General features: G+C 39.8%; 1 protein-coding gene across 1 annotated transcript; it reads right to left on the bottom strand.

Moving 5' to 3' along the window:
* Window positions 1–4,405: 4,405 nt before the first annotated feature.
* On the bottom strand, window positions 4,406–9,880 carry s1pr3a (sphingosine-1-phosphate receptor 3a). Its single transcript, XM_008406958.3, has 2 exons — window positions 9,644–9,880; window positions 4,406–8,036 (listed from the first exon to the last, which is right to left on the bottom strand). Exon 2 carries the CDS (start codon window positions 7,922–7,924, stop codon window positions 6,734–6,736), a length of 1,191 nt encoding a protein of 396 aa, XP_008405180.1. The 5' UTR covers window positions 7,925–8,036; window positions 9,644–9,880; the 3' UTR covers window positions 4,406–6,733.
* Window positions 9,881–19,306: the final 9,426 nt, after the last annotated feature.

Raw genomic sequence — 19,306 nt, 5'->3', positions numbered from 1 at the left:
TTTCTTTTCCTCTTATTGATTGGATGTTTTATTAACAGAATCATGGACAAGTAGTTTGGTGACTCCAGCAATTTTAATGAACTTGTACCGCGGACTGCGGCTATTTTAATGCTCCAACCTGGATGTCAGGGTCCGGTGGAGGAATAGTGACTGTTTTTAAAAGTTCTTTTACTTGTAAACAGTTCCCTCTGGCCTCGTTTAGTAGCTTTGAGATCAGCCTATTTGAACTCGGCAGCTCTCACACTGTGCTGTGTGCAGCAGTCTATCGGCCACCGAAGTACAACAAAAACTTTATAAATGACTTTTCTGATTTCCTGGCTGATATCATGCCAAGGTATGACCAGGTCTCATTGTTGGTGATTTTAATATTCATGTCTGTCGTCCTACTTCACCTATGGCTCAGTCATTTCTTAATGTTACTGATTCTTTTAATTTTGTGCAGTCTGACTGGTGCTATCCATGAGCATGGTCACAGTCTTGATCTGGTTTTATCTTATGGTCTACCAGTTTGTAATTTAGTGATTGGTGACTCATTATTTTCAGACCATATGCCTGTTTTATTTGAGATAACGCTGTCCTGTATAAAAGCTAAGGCTAAAGCTAAAGCATGCGCTGCAGCTCGGTTCTATCGTGTTCTTAACCCTTCTACTGCTGGTCAGTTTTCTTCTGTTTTTAATAAATTTATTGGTGTATAAAGTGCTTCATAAATAAAGTTGGTATGGGATGGTATGGTGCTGTGGTCTTCACCTTCCAGGCCTTTTCCAGTTCCTCTCTGAGGCCCTGGTATTTCTCCAGTTTCTCGTGCTCCTTTTTCCTGATGTTGTAGTCACTTGGTACTGCTACATCCACCACAACGGCTTTCCTCTGTTGTTTATCCACCACCACAATGTCCGATAGGTTCGTCATTACCATTTTGTCTGTCTGGATCTGGAAGTCCCACAGGATCTTAGCTCAGTTATTCTCCACCACCTTTGGGGGTGTTCCCCACTTTGATCTTCCAGTCCATATTCTACAGATGTTCCTGTACACTATTCCCGCTACTTGGTGTCGTTCCATGTACACTTTCCCTGCCAGCATCTTGCACCCTGCTGTTATGTGCTGGACTGTCTCAGGGGCCTCCTTGCACAACCTACACCTTGGGTCTTGTCTGGTGTGGTAGATCTGAGCCTCTATTGCTCTGGTGTTTAGGGCCTGTTCCTGTGCAGCCAAGATGAGAGCCTCTGTGCTGTCCTTGAGTCCAGCTTTTTCCAGCCATTGGTAGGATTTCATGATATCAGCCACTTCAGTTATTTTTGGTGGTTCATCCCATGTAGGGGCTTGTCCTCTTATCATGGTACCTCCAGCACCTCATAATGTGTAACATTAAACCATGTTTAGCTGCAACGGTATCGATGGCAGCTGTTCTTGTATTCAGTGTTTGTAGCTTCATGGCTCCGCTCCGCATCAGTTCAGCGTAACACCGGCTGATTACGCTGCTGTGATTCACTTTGTCTGGTATTTATGTAGGCTATGTTTTGGCAGTTCTGTGATCATGTCAAAGCAGCAATTTATATTAAAAAGTGTTTTATTTCCGTTTGAAAGCTGCACGCTTCCATGGAAGGACAACAGAAAATCGCTCTTACAAACATGTAATTACTAAAATCACAATGCCCTCACTTTGTATCCCTCTGAAAAATGAACCCATTTAAGTAAAGAAATCCGTCCATGGGTGATACCTCGATAGAGAGCGTTCATTTTATAGCGTTAACACGGTGCTGCAAGTGGTCCGGTATGAAACGGGTTTGATGGAACAACGGCACCACAGCACTTATATATTTCAATAATCAGAATACCGAAATTGTTTCCGTTGTTTTCAAAGGTTTATGTCAGACTGCCTTTTCCCCATCGATATTCCCGACCGCCCTGCACTTTAGGGAGTTAAAAAAAAAAAACCGCCGCGCACATTGCGCTAAACTCTGAAACACGAGAAGCGGGCAAAACGGAGCGAAGAACTAGATGTGAATTATGGCATAAAAACAGAGAATCCGACGCTGAACAGTGAAAAAATCAACACATGATGTGAAAAACATGACGATTAGGAGGCGCAGCAGGTGATGAGTGAAAATTACTGGTGGTCAATAAACGATCAAATAAATTTAGCAACAGGAAAGAAACTAAAGTGAACATAGCAATAAATCAAGAGAGGATAATGCTAATCAAAGGAAACAAAATGGAAATATATGAAAAACAAAATGCAAGAATAAACTAAGAAACTAAAGTAAATACGGAGGAATAAATTGGTATGGCAAGACCTTTCGAGCAATAAGACTATTTCCAGATAAAATGTAAAATATTGTTGAAATGTCATGAGCAGGAGCGCAACTACACATTATTCAGGTACGAAAGCATAAATCGGCACCCCCCACGAAGAAGCGTAGAAACATACGCCCCCCCCCCCCCCCCCCCACCTCCTCCAGACGCCGATACGTTTAGGGCAATACTCGCTACATTTATCCCGTTATGTGCGCGAGGTGAAGGAGCGTAAGGCTCCTTCACCTTGTTTAATGAAGTGTACGGAAAAACATAATCCGTGCGCCGATTCAAAACATCTACAATAATGATAGTAACGTTAATAATAAAATAATTGTCAGTGCAAAGTAGCCTACAAATTCTTTGGTGGGGGGCGGTGAGGGACCTGGATAAAGGCTATGGGGGCGCTGTGCCAAAAAAGGTTGAGAAACACTGTTCTAGACATAAGAGAAGCCAATTTAAAATTAACTTTAATGTGTAAAAGACTCATGCGTTGTCTCTGCCTGGCAGAGCTTTCCATCCAGTATTGCTTCATGATTGATTGTCCTACAAGCTCTCTGTATTGTGCATAATTCATAAATAAATCTGATTGAGTGATTTTACCTGAACAGTGCTTGGTAAGTTTTTTTTCCACAACAATGGACAAAAACATTAAAGGCTCTCAAGTAAAAGGCGTGGCAGTTTTAGCTAATGTTGGACCCATGAGCCAATGCTAACATTAGCATATTAGCCTGCAAAGACTTTTATGCGTTATCTTTTCAAAGAAAAATTAACCTGTAACCATATATGCGAGTAGTAAAGGCATACATGGCACATGAAAATATACTGAAGACGAATAACTCACCTTTAAAGAAGCTCTGCTTCTTTCAATGGAAGCTTCCCGCACTTTACTTCACTGAGTGAAGCATTCACTCAGTGATAAAAATAGTCAAATCCAGTTTACTCAAAATAACGTAGTCTTGTACTTTTCTCAGGCCAAACACGTACATTGCTCATGTAACCCGCAATTAGTCAATTAGTAAAGGCTTTTATTTTTGCGGGCCCACTTCCTGTCTTGCCCCAAATTCTTCAACTTATTTAAAGCCCCGCCTCCAGCGCAGTTTGAACTTCATCACCTGTTCCAGTGATTGTGGCTGGCTGTTTAGCGTCTTGCTGACAAGTCATCCTGACAATTCACCCAAATTCTCTGAATCCACTGATTTGATATTTTGAACTGTTGGCGTTTGTTACCTGGGCCGTCACCAAGACTGTCACAGCTGATCGCAGTTTGGTACGCCCAACTCTCTTCACAAAAGTCGGGGTTTTTTTTATTTTATGATGGATCACATCCTCTTCTGAACCCAAGGATGGCGAGCTAGGAAAAAGGAAAAGAACTCTATGATCTTTGAATTTATTTATTTTGAATTAACTTGTCTCTCACTGTGTTTTGTAATTGTTTGTTGTTGTTTGTTTTCCCTTTCAAATCACTAATATATACACAAAAACTAAAACCATTGCTTCGTGTCTTCATTCACACCTCAGGCTCCTTAAAGAACCATCTTCTGATGCTGCTTTTGTAGCCGCAGTTAGCTGCCTAGCCCATAACTGTTACACTCACATTACTTGAGTTGAATAAACAATTTAGTGAGACTTGAGTAAAGCATACAAACCTAATTTAAGTAAGAATAGGTATTGCCTTTTAGAGTGCTCTAGGCTTTTCAGGATTTAAAAATGTTACTTTTGTTTATGCTGCAATGCATTCTGGGTAAATGAGGTGCTAGCTCCGTCCAGTTAGGACAGCGATGCGCAACGTCTTTGAGCCTTTTCAAATTGAACCGGAGCGCCTTGAAATTTTAGAAATTGCAAGAGGTAATGAAGATGAGGAGGACCAAACGGAGGAAGAGGAAAGAGTTGGCCGAAGACGCTGGTGTTTGTGCTGTTGCTGCCACCTTCAGCTTCATAAATGAACACTTCGTCATGTTCAAGTTTAAGTCGACGTTAGGAAACCATGCTGTTCCAAAAATAATTTCCACCAAATTCCGATGAGAAAATATCCAGAAACATGGCAACAAAAGGGTGTGGGCAACTCGCTAAGATGAGCGCACACAGCTTGAGAGAGCAAAAGGTACAAAAGATCAACCTGATAAAAAGAGAATAGAATTTTATTTGTTTTTCTATTGCCTTATCAGACACTACATCACCCACAACAGTCTACTATCATTAAATAATTCACATTCAACATTCTTTTTCACAAGTGGTTAAGTGATATGTATAAATATATGAGTGGTTTCTGCGTGTGTTGGTGAGAAGCAAGTATCTTTAGACGTTGTTATGAAAATGCTGCTTGCAGACTGCAGGAGGAGTACACACATCTGTTGACAAGCTAAGCATTAAAGATCCTCAAGTTCCCCCTGAAAATAAGTCAGGAATCTAAAACATTTTTATCCATATTTTTTATGTATGTATAACTCATCACAGCCTCATGGAGCTGCTAGTCTGGCAATACTTTTCTCGCCTATAGTGCACAACAAATTACTACAATAAAGGTAAAAAGTAAAATAATGTCCAAGTACCATAAAGGTTGGTAGAACTACATAATACAGCTCTTATATTCAATGAACTTACCATTTACTTTCAAATACTTTCCAGAAGCTTACCAGGTAATTCAAGGTGATTTTAAAGGGACTTACTGGAAACTTTCCCCAAAACCTATAAAGTATTTACCAGGAACGTAGATGTTACTTTCCAGAGCATGTCAGAAACCTTTCCTGGAAAGTACTTAATAGTTACATCACTAGTAAAGAAGAAAAATTGTAAGTTAGGTAAAAATACCTAAAAGAAGTAACCAACAAGTTTGAAAGGTGTAGCTGGTGATCTCCATAATGCAACCGTAGCTGGGAAATTACACAGTTCGTTTAATGAAACTTCCAGGAAAATGACCCCCAGAGGGCTGTTTCACAAAAGTAGGATTGCAAAATCCAGAATAAGAGATAAAGTCAGGCTTCACGTAGCGCGATCAGTTTATCCTGGCTTTATCTGTTGGTGGAGCTACTGCATGTCGATCCAGGACTAAGTTATTCAGGTGAATGCGCGTCCACAGATTTCTTCAAGAAATCAGATTTCTTCGTGCTGTATACAAACCCTGTTGCTAGAATAGCAAGTTATAGCGGATCAATTGAGTTTTGTAATTGGCTCAAAATACACATTTCCAAACCATCCATCCATTTTCTTGCACCCTTGTCCCTTAATGGGGTTGGGAGGGTTGCTGGTGCCAATCTCCAGCTAATGTTTTGGGCGAGAGGCGGGGTACACCCTGGACAGGTTGCCAGTCTGTTGTAGGGCAACACAGAGACACACAGGACAAACAACCATGCACACACACACACACACCTAGGGGCAATTTGGAGAGGTCAATTAACCTGACAGTCAGGTTTTTGGACTGTGGGAGTAAACTGGAGTACCCAGAGAAAACCCACGCATGCACAGGGAGAACATGCAAACTCCATGCAGAAAGACCCCAGGCCGGGAATTGAACCCAGAACCTTCTTGCTGCAAGGCAACAGCTCTACCAACTGCGCCACTGTGCAGCCCAGTGGTAGTAAGTCCCAACTTTAGGATGGTTTCCATCCTTTTTAGGATGGAAACCATCCTAAAGTTGGGAGTTAAGGATGGTTTCCAAACCATCCTTAACTAAAAAGATATATTATAATCTACGAATTATAATCTACGTTTTAGCCTGGTCTGGAGCAGGTTAGCTTCACAGAATAAATCACCATAACTTCTTAGTTACTGCTTTTGCGAAACCAAATCTAAGCTTAATTAAGCCAGGATATCTGGAAACTCATGGCTTAATCCGCTATCCAGGTTTTGTGAAACAGCCCTCAGGTTCTGAGAATAGGCTGAGAATAGGCAAACGGACGAAACAAACAAACAAAAAACATATATAGGTTAACAGTGTAGGGAACACATACAAGACTCTTCTTCAATAAAAGTTAATAGTAAAGAATTTAAGTGATGAACAATTCAGATGTTCTAAAAATTCTTAAAACATTTAAAAAGTTCCACCATTTGAATGCTGCTGGCTTATGATGAAATGATGAATAAATATTGTGAAAGGTGGGTAAAATCTGCCGTGACCTGTGCTTGTTCAATAAGCATGGTGAAGAGATTGGATCAAGGCATGCATGACACTTTCTTGTTGAATCTGATGGTTGGAAATGTTACTTAATTTTAAGAACTGTGAAAATCAAACTTAATAGTTTGTTCACTGTTTTGGTTTTTGATATTTCTAACCATGTGTGTTAGTAGAGGCCTATGGGGCTTTTTCTATTGTAGTCTGAGCAACCGACGTGATTTTCTGCGTTCAAACTAAGTTTCATAAGCTACGTGAGCAATAGTAAAGAAACAAAAAGTGGCTGATAGTGAAGTAATGTCTGACACTAGTCTATTTTTTAGGTGACACCGCTCAGAACTTGCTGAGGGACGGTAGTGCCCCCGCCTTCACAAGCACAGCGGAGAGCAGGTCCGCTGGCCCCGTTGTGTGAAGCACTGTAGTGGGAGAAGGATCCGCATGTTTATTGTCAGAGTTTGTCGGTGCAGGACTCTTTAGAGCAGACTTGCCAGTCCCACTGCCTCCACCTCCACCCAAACTGGTCTTGCTATTTTCCAGTGTGGGGATAATGGTGCCCAGGGGAGGGCTACCCAACGCGGGCGACCCACATGGCTCCATGCTGGTTTGAGAGCAGCAGAGTAAATTATAGAAAGCTCCTCTCATCTCCCTGCTGGACAGAGTGTATATCAGAGGGTTGAGGGCAGAGTTGAGCACGGCCAGGGCGATAAACCAGTCCACCTTGTAGAGGACCTCGCATCTTTGCGGGCTGCAGCCGACATCGAGCAGGAGCAGAACGAACAAGGGGGTCCAGCAAACGACAAACACCCCAAGAACAATCACAACCGTCCGCAGCAGGACCAGGGAGCAGTCTGAGGGCCGGCTGCTTACCCTGCGGCCACTGGAGGTCACCAGACGGTAAATCCTTATGTAGAGAATGATGATAGCAACCAGCAGCGCGCTGAAGACACTAATGCAGAAGGCGATGTAACTTTCAGCGTACAGTGGCAGAACTGTGGAGCAGGAATCCAGATTGTTCAGGCAGTTCCAGCCCAGACTGGGCAGGGCCCCGAGCAGCACAGACACAACCCAGCATGCTGCCAACATTACCAGGAGTCTTCCTCGTCCGGTTGTTTCATTGGGCCGCAGACGCACCATTGTCATGTGCCTCTCAATACCAATGGCCAAGAGACTGAAGGTGGAGGCGCTGAGGGCCACGAACATGCTTCCCTCTCTGGCCAGCCATTGCTGTGGCGTCAGGTAAAAGGTCTTACTCCCCGAGGTAAAGATATTTACCACGTAGGCCACACCAGCCAGAAGGTCAGACAGCGCCAGGTTTCCAATGAGCAGGTACATTCGGCTGTGGAAGCGCTTGTTCCTCCAGATAGCGAGCAGAACCATAATGTTCTCCAGAATGATGAGCATGCAGATGATTAGCAGCAACACCGTCTTGCAGACGCCCCCGTTGCGAGGTCGATCCAACTTCCCCGAGTGGTTGTAGTGGTTGATGATCACAGTGTTCATCCCCTCCTTGATAACGTTCTCCATCCTTGCTTTCCCAGTCCTGAATCTTCCTCAGCCGCACAGCAGAGGGCGTCACAGCACTGGAAACAGGAGCTGCTCAGCCTGGAAGTGTCACATCAGCCATCCCACCACAGACCTGCCAAACAGGCCAAAATTAGTCATAAAACAAACTTGGTTTTTTTTTGTTTTTTTTTTTTACAATATTCTGTTTATGAAAACATATCAATTTAAGTAAAGAAAATCTGTCAATAAACCTCTTCAGACCTGATGTTTTTCTAGTGAGCCAAAACATTTGTACTCCTCTTGATCATATAAATAACATGGAAGCCTATCTCATCTTTTTATGTTTTTCTGATATCCATTATAATGGACACTATGACTAAATGATGTCATTAAAATGCAAGTAACAAAATCTGTACTTTTCACATAGATTTCATGTCACAGCTAATCAGGTGTGAGCTCAACCTTTGAAACTGAATGTCTGTATATTTGTTTGTGAAAATGTCAGAATATATCATACAAAGTCTAGTTTTGCCTTTATTCATATATTATTGAACTTTCAAATTTACTGGCATGCTTTTATGTACATTACTGCTAAACATGTAACAGCGGATTACACAGTTATTAAAGCATCTCAGCTTTCCGGGTATTTTCATGTAGTCTAATTTTTCAAGAGAAACCTTGAAGCAGTTTCAGTGTGGGACGAAGCACAGGTGGATTTTGCATTTGTTACAGTAGAAGTGTGTTTTTCCTGTGTAGTGTGGCTTCCTGCATCTGGTGTTCACTGACTCCCCCCCCCCAGATTTTGTGTGGTACAGACTGACTATTTGATCTGGCAGGACAGCATCACCCATTGATTCACCGTACAGCTTGTACACCTCTCGGTGAGACTCTTTCATAAAACCGGGCAATGGCTTATTTCCTAAATCCCAGCACCCTAGATTAATTATCGCTCTATAATTGGCTCAAGGAAATTTGAGAGTTTATACTTCATCACTGAAAAAAATTAAATAGCATAAAATAATTCTTAAATTCCAAATTGGCCATAAAATGCTTATAGACAGTAACACTGAATAATTAAGCATGGTCAGACTCCTTATTTAACCATCGTATTTGAAGGTACTTTGTAAAACATTTCTACTAGAAATACTTCAAATTATACTGAAAGCACTTTTTCTATATTACTATGAACATGAATTAATATTTTTGATGGAAAACAGATACTTACTCCTCTCTTCTCTAGTTTCATAAAACGCTCCTCTTATGCCTGAAGCCCAAGCATCATTCAAATTATGTATATTTTTCTTGGTTTAAGCCCAGAAAAATAACATATTCATTCAATTGGACGCAGAGTATGAAGGGATTCATTTAAGAAAAAAGTGCCTTACTGCTGCAGAAATGTAATATTTTAACCAATACACTTAGGTGTGAGAGACAACAATAAAATCTAAACAAGTCTGACCTAAAAAGCTGAAAAAGGAGATACAAGCAGCATCAAATATCCTCACTTTGTTATTTTTTGATCTATTTTATGCTACATTAAATTAATAAATTATTATTGAAGCTAAATTAGCATGGTGGGGGAAAAAAACTGTTCAAAACAGGTTTTTCTCTTGGGGGAGAAAAACACCACATCTTTAAGAACCTGTCCTAAGTTTTCCAGAAGTGCGCTCAGATAATAGTCACACATCACAGCATATAAACATTTATTTATTCCACCATACTTTTCGGGAACAACCTTACCTTTCTAAATGCCTTGGTTTCTTTTAAACATCGCAGTAGAGCAGCGAGATGTCTGTGCGAACTGCAGTAAATTTTAAAACGTGGCTCCGGTCCAAAGTGAAGTCAAAAGTCCGTATTTTGAACTTGTGCACTCAGGAGCGTCGTATAGTTCATTATTATCCCGAAAAGATCCAGAGTGAATCCTCTTGTGGAAGTTTTCTGTTTCCCTTTGCGCACAGTGACTTCTCAGTCCGGATAACTCAGCCCACCCCCCTCTTCCTCCTCCTCCTCCTCTTCGCTGCTCCAGCTGAGGCGGGATCTTCCCTGAAACGTTCATGCCTTTCAATTGTGAGTCAGGAGGAACGAACACTCTGCGTGTCAAAATGAACTGTTTTGAAAGAGATGTGCCAATGTGGTTACATATTTGGATTTTCATGGTGAATTCGACTCATTCTGTTGATTCTCAAAATAAAAGTTGCTTGATTTTTTTTTTATTTGCTTAGCTTAACCAGAGAGCAGGTTACTTGTTCCTATGCCTAATTGCCACCATACTTGTCCCAACACATGTTAGTTCACTGCCCCACGGGTATTTTGCACTCTGATAATTTCCGTCTGAATATATAACCAATAATTTCATCTGCTTGTTCGTGTCAGTGGATTCATAAATTATTCATAAAGTTTTGCAGCACTTTTTAATGCAGGCAAAATGGTTCTCTGCCCAGGGTGGAATTACCTGGAGGGTTCACCATTTTTTTTGTTGTTGTAACATTTGGGTATAAACTGCAGGTAAACAGGTCATATGTTATATGAATTTACTTAAACTGACTTTAAAATTTTGGATTGAGTCATTTTAGAGCTTTTCTAAAGAGACTGACTTTTCTCAAGCTTGCCTATTGGGTCCTTAGTATCCTACAATAAATGTAGATTTATTTAAAGGTTTATGAATAGTTGTACCTTTATCCAATTTTAAATAATTAATAAAAAAAATCATTTGTTGATTTGTCAAACATTTTAACAAGAACCAGTTCAAAACAGAATTTAAAATTGCCCCAAGTCAAATTGTTTTTATTAAACTGTCCTTTCTTATTTTTTGAATGAGCGTGCATTCACTCAGAAAGTCAAAAACTCAAATCAAATGAAAGGCAAATTGTCAGTCATGCTAAAATAAAAAAATTCACCACATGTTTAAGGTATCATTTGGTCTTTGTTCATTAGAAAAAGGAGACAAAAAGTGTAATAAAATACAAATATTTTTTCTGACCATGTTTTTTTTCTTACATTCAGCATGTTTCTCTTGGCTCCTCCAAGAGCGGTATCTTCTCAACTCATAACCTAAGAAGTTGGAATCCACGTTTTGTTTTTCTGTAAAATGATGAGTCATTGTTTTGTTTCTAGTTTAAATAAAAGATTTCTTGGTCCCTTTGGTACTTTACAGTGTGAGATAGGTCTGACCTCTTGCATTGGAGCCAACTGGAAAGGATGGGAGGAGATGAGTTATTCCTTTTTTGTCCTTTTATGTACTTTTTGAAACAAAGTCATCTGTAAAAAAACAAAAAAAAAAGGGGGGGCGGGTGAAGATAGCAGTCACCAGTGTCATGTTTTGAAAGTTTTGGTGTGGATTCACTAAGCAGCCTGTTGAAAAGAGTATGATGTTGATATTCATCAAATTGTAAAGATATGAATAACTGCAGCTTGATTTGAGGTGTAGTGGACATCTGAAGACGTAGAAGTATGATGAGATAACTAAATTATGGGAGCAATAATTCGTACTTGTTGATTGGTAGTAGTGGTTACTTGGGAGCGAGCAAAATGTTTATTGGTAAGTTGTCACATTGATAACTAATCTCAGCGATGGTGTAACGTTAGAGAGTAGAGCAGGAGGTAACTGGAGGTAAGCAGAGTTTTTCTCATAGGGTGAGCGATGGACCCGTGTGGGAGCTGAGCCAGTTCCAACTCCCATAACTCCCAGTTCTACTTATTGTAGAATGAAGTTGAGTAACGGAGAATGCGCAACAAGGAGTAACCGGAAGCATTATGATAAGGAGAACTGATTACAGAAACTACTAATGACAATCTGGCAGCTGAGAGTTCCTACTGCTCTTTTTAGGCAGTGTGACTGTTGACAGGCTGCTTATTAAAATACGTGATAGCAGGTGTTTGAATCCCCTCCAGTTGGAGAAATCAAATTCATGGGGTGGGAAGATGTGAAAGAAAGGAAGAGACAGATAGTGCATTTGTTAAAAGCCAGCAGGAAAATCACCTTTAAAAAAAGAATGTGATATTGGGGGAGTTTGCCTCTTAAACGGAGGTCAAAACATTCACTGGAGCCGTGAGATCACAGACCACCTATCAGAACAGTCAAAGTTCACTACATGACCACTGCCAACATGAATGTGAAATTAAATTATAAAAACAAACGCACACAAGATCACACAAAAACCAGGTGTTTTATCAGATTTGGCTGATTTGTTGACATCAGGAACACATTTAATATGTGAACCAAGCAACTCTGTTTTAGTGATGCAGTCAAAGTGAGGCGTCGTTTGTGTCGATCACACCGTTGGAAATGATGCTGCTTGGGGAATTATTTTTCTCACCAGGAAACAAAAGGTGTCCTGCCAGAGATGACAGACTCATTACAGCCAATCTGATGACCAAACATGGAGAAGCAGCATTCACCTTCTATGAGCCACAAACCTGGAACAAACTTCCAGAAAACTGCAAAGCAAGACATTGAGTTCCTTTGAATCTAGATTAAAAACACAGCTGTTTAGAGTTGCTTTTGAGACATAATCATGAAACAATCAATAATCTGATGTGTAATGATGACAAAATGTCATGTTTCTGACTGTGTATTTTTGTGTTTTTATGATGTAAAGCCCTTTCAAATGCCTTGTTGCAAATAAGATTTGTTTTGACAGTTTTATGAAACCATTTGCTCATGAACACTAAGCCTTGTGATGGAAACACAAACATGAAATGGCAAAGAAAAAGGCTCACGTCTTTGTTTCAGTACATATAACACGTTAGAGTGCAACCATTGCAACATATAAAACCCTTCCAACTTCCTGTCATCATTTTAAAATACTCAGACTATTTGACAGCATTTGCAGTCAGGAAGGTTCTCTCAGTCTAAACATAAACCACAAGTCTTTTTAAAGAAATCCCATTTTCAACATCTGTTCTGCTCCAACGTTTCTGGAACAATCTGTTTTGTGAAGAACAAATTGGATGTTTTAGTCATGCCCGATAAGAATTGGAAGTTTAAACTTGTACATTTTGACAAAATTTGAGGTGAAATGACAGCAGCTGCACAATAAAAATGCATCAGAAAAAGCACGAAATGAAGCTTCCAAAACTCACCGATGGTGGCATCTGATAACTCGTGTTGCCTGAGAAAACAAAGCTAAAACAATATCGCAACCCATATATGAGTTGTTTGGAAAGAGCGAGAAAGGTTTATTTACTTTTTGTTTTTTCTACTCCTGACAAAGTGCTTATATTTTTGAACTTCTCCATCAATTTTATGTTTTCTGTTTGTTGTTGCTTCATTGAAACGAGCTTGTGACGGATGACAGTGTTGATTGATGTCAGACGTAACAAATATTGATGAAAAGGAAGCGAGGATGGTGAGAGCAAAAAAAAAGAGCTGGCAGGTTTTCCTGACCTCTTCTACCCTGTGGCATCACACTTTGAAGGGTCCCAGGCAGCTTAGCCCACCTAAATCAGGCTGGTACTGATTAATGAATAACCCTCAGAGCTGTTGACCTAACCCTGACACTCTGACAGCCCATTTATAAAAGCATAAAAACACTCCCAAAAGCCTCAAAATGTATTTTTTTTAGGAGCTGGACCCATAACTTCTGGATGTTTGATGCTAAGTTAAAGAAAAAATAAAAGATGAACCAGAGGAGGGACAAACTGACCTTGTATCAAAGTTTCTATAACAGTTGCACCAATAATGCCCTGTACTGTACATGTGTGAGCTGCAGGACTGGGGAGGCAGGGCATGCTGACGCACTCTCTAATGGTGAGTAAGATGTTCAGGAATGCAAAGTGCAGTGGGAAAAGAACAAGAACTGTGGTAAATGGAAAAGAAAGGCCTCAACCCTCACCCGTTTCCTGATTTTTACCCTCAGCATTAAAAAAACTGTGGAGCATCAGCCATCAGTCACACAGAAACATCTTAAATGCACTTTTTAAGGGATGACAGACCAATTTGGACAACGTATGCCCACTGTCCTTCATGTTTTAGATGTAATCCCTGCACCAGCACACCTGAATCAAATGAATGCATTGCCTCCTCAGCATGCAATTAAGTGCTGCAGAAGCCTGGTAATCACTCAGCTGGGACAAAGGACTTAACTTTTGAAGACATGTCTTGTTTTTTTGACTCTAATGACATATTGGAGGTTGTGGGACAGACACGAAGCCTAAGATCATCGTGTTGTGAGGGTGTGTCTTCCTGAACCGACTGGTACTTTAAATGGCATTGCGAGGTAAAAACATAATTGCAGCAACAGCTTAACATTAGTTTCAAATTAGCTCTAAGACAACAAAACCAACATTGTGGAGTGATCATCACAAAGCTCTGTTCGCAGTTCCATACATAATATTAATCTCGCAGCCCAATGTGACCACTGGCTGATTACAAGCTGCAGCATTGATTTTACTGTCATTTGCAAATTTACTGTGAGCATCATCCCAGATCACATTAAGGTGGTCAGAGTGTTAAAACAGCAGGCATGTGCAGGGGGGCTGAGTGTGCTTGAGCCCCTTTTGCTCCTTGCCCCCAAGTGCCCTTTTGGTCAAATTCTTTTTTTTTTTTTGTTTGTATTATTATTTCCTAAGCCCTCTTCTGACCAGTGGTGGAGAAAGTACTCAAAAAATGTACTTAGGTAAAAGTACAAATACACAGTCAAAAATGTACTCAAGTAAAAGTCAAAGTACCACATTAACATTTTACTTAAGTAAAAGTAAAAAAGTACTGGCTTTTAAAAATACTTAAGTATTAAAAGTAAAAGTACTCGCTGAATGCATTACCTAATCGCTAATATCATTAAGTGTGCCGATCGTATTTAATTTTAATACATCAGAAATGTGCCATTTTAATTAACACTACCACAGATTAAACATGTTCTTATTGTGTTTATTCTCTGTAACAGTTTAGACTTAGATATGTGATTCTATGAATCATAATTTCAGGGATGGAAACATTTTGTCTCCTGTCCTAACATAGCATGAACTTCATTAGTCACATTTATTTAGAAAGAAGGTGCGGGCGGGGTGGAGGACATGCAACCAAGGAGCCATGTAGCAGAGTTGTATTCAAGACCACCGAACCCAAGATCAGCGCCCCGCGCTAAATGACACAATAACATTAAGTTTACCTATCAAAATTGGTTTTCAGATTGATCTGAAAGATCCACATTCCCATAAAAACACCTAGATATTAAATACTTAAGAGCTGAAATGAATTTAACCAGTATCAATTAAAACTCACTTCATTCTGTTTTGCCTTCATCGCTGTGCTATAATCCGCAGATGTCTCCTGCTATCCCTAGAAAAATAACGCCCTGGGCGGTTGCCCATATTGCCCATGTCAGAAACCACAACTGAAACATAGCAATTAACGGTAAATATCGTTCAACTATGAACACTGTCCAACAGCGCAACAAGTAACTAAGCAGAATGAGCACCGTGACTGTTTTCATCCTCCCTCCCACTGCGATGTTTGCCACCATGACAGGAGACGAAATCAATCAATGAGCAATGAGCATGCTCTGTGTTCATAGTTCAACTTTTACTTATTCAGCGATTAAATAAATGTGTGTGTGTGTATATATATATATATATATATATATATATATATATATATATATATATATATATATGTGTGTGTGTGTGTGTGTGTGTGTGTGTATAGCTACCGCAGTGTACACAAGAACAAAGAACGGCTCTAAGTGAGGCTTCAGTCCTTAGGACTTAGTAAAGATCCGTCCAGAAGAATCGGATCGTTCCTGAATGTTATATCACTATATTGCAGACTTTGGTCACAGCGTTGTCCCATATGTCCCATATCTGCGACACCTCAGTCAACACCTCCACACAATAATTCAGCGAATGAGTGACAACTTTTTTTCATCACAGATGCAACATTGTGTCTCTGTACAGCTAGCTTTGCTAGCATCACGTCCACTGAGCTTACCTTTCTTTAAGCTTTCCTTCCAAGTGACGCTAAAAGTTGGACGAAGTCCCACCGTCTGTGAAAGCGAAGCGCTGCTGATTTTACATGTCGCCATATCTTATGATTTATGCAGCTATTATCGATTAAACAGACATCTTCTCCCGCTCCGAGGAAACCACTGCGCATGTCTGGAGCTCCGCGTGCGAGTAAAGGTGGAGGTGATGGGTGACAACAGACACTAAGTCACGTTATTGCTTGGATTTTACGGCGCCACCTTAAATCCCTGAACTTCACATTTTAACGGAAAAAAAGAGCAACGCGACTTGGATGTAACGAGTAACGCGACAGTTTTGTAGAAATGTAGTGAAGTAGAAAGTACAGATACTTACTGTAAAATGTAGTGGAGTAAAAGTAGAAAGTCCCCATTATTAAATCTACTTAAGTAAAGTACAGATACACGAAAACTACTTAAGTACAGTAACGAAGTACTTGTACTTCGTTACTTCCCACCACTGCTTCTGACACATAATAACATGTTGGGGTTCTTTTGTACAACATAATAAGCCCTCCAGTCACCTTGTTACCTTTGACCTTTTGCTCGTGACGCATGACGCAGTTGCCTCTCGCGCAGTGAGATAAAGCGGCTAACTGTGGAGCTCAACGTAGCGAGCGTTCCAGATTACAGAACAGTTTTTGGTGAATTAAAAAAAACGTTTAGTTTAAGCAGAGACGTAATGAAATACAACAGACACTGACAGGCCTCTGCGTCTGCCTTTCTCTGAAGAACTACTGAGCGGGAGGAGACAGTCTGGTGAGGAGAAACTGTTCTTATCTATCAATTCACTATTTTTATAATACAGACATTGGGCTGTTGTTGTGCTATTAGTTAGCTGCTAGCTAACGACTTTGCTAGCAAATCTACGTAACTAAAAGCTTCTTTCCTGTATCGTTAATTATAACAGTCATTCTTTCGTATTGCTTATGCAATAGGGGCACATCGCCCGTCCAAAACCGATCATCTCCATAAAGGACATATGTCTTCTAATTTCCTTTGCCGCATAATGTACATTGCATATATTCTGGCGTTAGGTAAATGCATCTTGAAGGAGAATAGCACTTGAATAAAAGACCAACAAGGATATTCATTTAGAATTAAAAATAACTCACCCTGAACCACCATGATAGATGTACATGTTTTATTACATATAGTGTAATAAAAGTGTGTCATTAATGAAGGGAAAAAAACTCAATTCAGACTTTAAGTTAGTTTAAGGTCTGGTTTGCAGAGTATTTAGTTACATTTTTTTCCCCAATTATTAAATGAAAAAAAAAAAACCTCAGTTAAGTTAAACAAAATTGTAATCAAAACTTTTGGAATTGTAATGATTTCTTTTTTTAAACAAAAAGTTTAGTTTAAAAAACTTTTTTAAAAATTAAATAACTAATTTTTGTTTCGTGAACTTAAAAAGTTATTTGCCAAACAAACTTTTATTTGCACACATCAGAAATCTTTTGTTGCGAATCACAAGCAAAACTTTGAGTCACAAACAAAAACTTAGAATAGCAAGAAAATATTTCTGACAAGCGCAAATAAATTTGTTTTGCAAATAATTTTTTCACTTCATGAGACAAAAATGTGTGATTTAAAATTTTTTTTTTAATGGTTTGTTTAAGCAAAACTCAGTAAGTTTTTCTCATGGTGACATGCATTAACAATTCAATTTTTGCTTTTTTTTTTTTTTTTTTGCTTTTTTCTGCAGTTCCACATTAAAGTTTGATGCAGCTCTGCTTTCCTGAATTGACCATCTTCATCTCCACTACAGCAAACAGGCAGCTCTTTTTTTTATAGATTACAGTCACTAAAAGGTTGCATTGTGCCCTTGTTTATATTTTTAATAGTGTAATTCTGTAAAGATAAAATATGTCTGGTGGTCTAGCTCTGATTTACATATCTTGCTAAATTGCGGGTTTGAATATTGCAATACTTTCCTATAACAAAATAGACCTGCAGAATGAAATTCTGCAGGTCTACTAAAAATTACTACTAAAATATCTTGCATATGCATAGTGTTATGCTGTATATAGAGATTTTCCTTGGCTTTGATTGTATATCTCACAATTTTGTAATTTATCATTGTTTATTAAACTCTGAAAGCTGAGTGGCTTTGTTAATATTCTGTCCTAGAATGTGATTAGATGTACCCTTTTTTTTTGAGCACCTGCCCCTTTAGTGGTCTCTGCACGGGCCTGTAAAACAGTGATTATTATTGATTCTCTTTGGATGTTCACAGTTTCTAGTCAGGATGGATTGTGCTTTAAAGAGAACTAACATGTACTTACTTGTATTATGATTATTTGCTTTGATTATTTTACGTTTATTTATTTTAATTCCTCGTCATTATTGTAAATAGGGTTTTGTTTAGCAACAATCAGCCAATTTCCTGCATCTTCATAATGAGTTTAGGTTTAAGGATGCCATACCTTTGCCTAATATTCATTAGTAGGTTTCACTCTCCTTGATTTTACATTTATTTCATTGGAGCTACACAGCACCAAGAATAAATTACTACGACAAAGTAACTCAGTCCATTGCAACGTTATCTGAATCTCCAGTACCGTCACGTTCTCTGCTAAATGGAGCTTCTTACCTCATTGCAGGAGGTGGCGAGTGAAGCTGAGGCCTGATGGTTTTATCTGTAGGGCCGAGGTGCTGCTGCCGGGTTATCAGCAGCTGTCTGAAATCTTTTAAGACACAAGGTGACTTGCATGTCACAAAAACCGCCGCACAAGCAGTGGGTGCGGGGATGGCCGTGCTGCTTCCTCCAGATAACGTCTTTATCAGGATTCATCGCCAAGTTGTGGCAAAAACGATGCTCAGATGGAACCTGGAAGAGGGCGGGATTTCCCATGTATATCTAAATAGGTTAGTCTCGTTGGGGATGAAGAGCTTCAACATGGACGTTTGCCTTTTCTAGCTCTGAAAATGGATGTGTGAGGAGGTAGGATCTGGAACTGTGAGGAGTTTTGCCGGACTGCATCCTGTTTGTAAGCACATTTCAACTAGGAAGTCGGCATGGCTGAGAGATTTTCCAGTATTCCACTTTTCACCTTAAGTTGTGATAAAACACAGCCGCATGTCCAAACGCCTGATTGCGGCCCCTTATCTTTACCACGTCAACGTCGTTTTTCTCCCACAATCAGTCTGGAATGTCAAGATCTGTATGCTGTTATTTATTTCTCTATGAAAAGAGCCTGAAACTCTAAATAGTTTTGAAAGTCATTTCTTGGCCAAAATACATTAAAAATAACTCTGAGCTGGCTTATGTAAACAATCATGCCCTTTTTTTCCTCAGAACCGCCTCTCTGATGTCTGGGAAAGAACCCTGTGTATGTGTGTGTGTGTGTGCGTGTGTGTGTGGGGGGGTGTGTGTGTGCGTGTGTGTGTGCGCGTGTGTGAGTGCCAGGATTAGACATCTTGTTGGGGGGTAAAATCTGGT

This window comes from Poecilia reticulata, chromosome 4 (assembly GCF_904066995.2).
Source record: "Poecilia reticulata chromosome 4, P_reticulata-male-v2, whole genome shotgun sequence".
Lineage (NCBI taxonomy): Eukaryota > Metazoa > Chordata > Actinopteri > Cyprinodontiformes > Poeciliidae > Poecilia > Poecilia reticulata.
The sequence above is the reverse complement of the archived record's forward strand: the minus strand, read 5'-3'. Positions and strand labels throughout refer to the sequence as shown.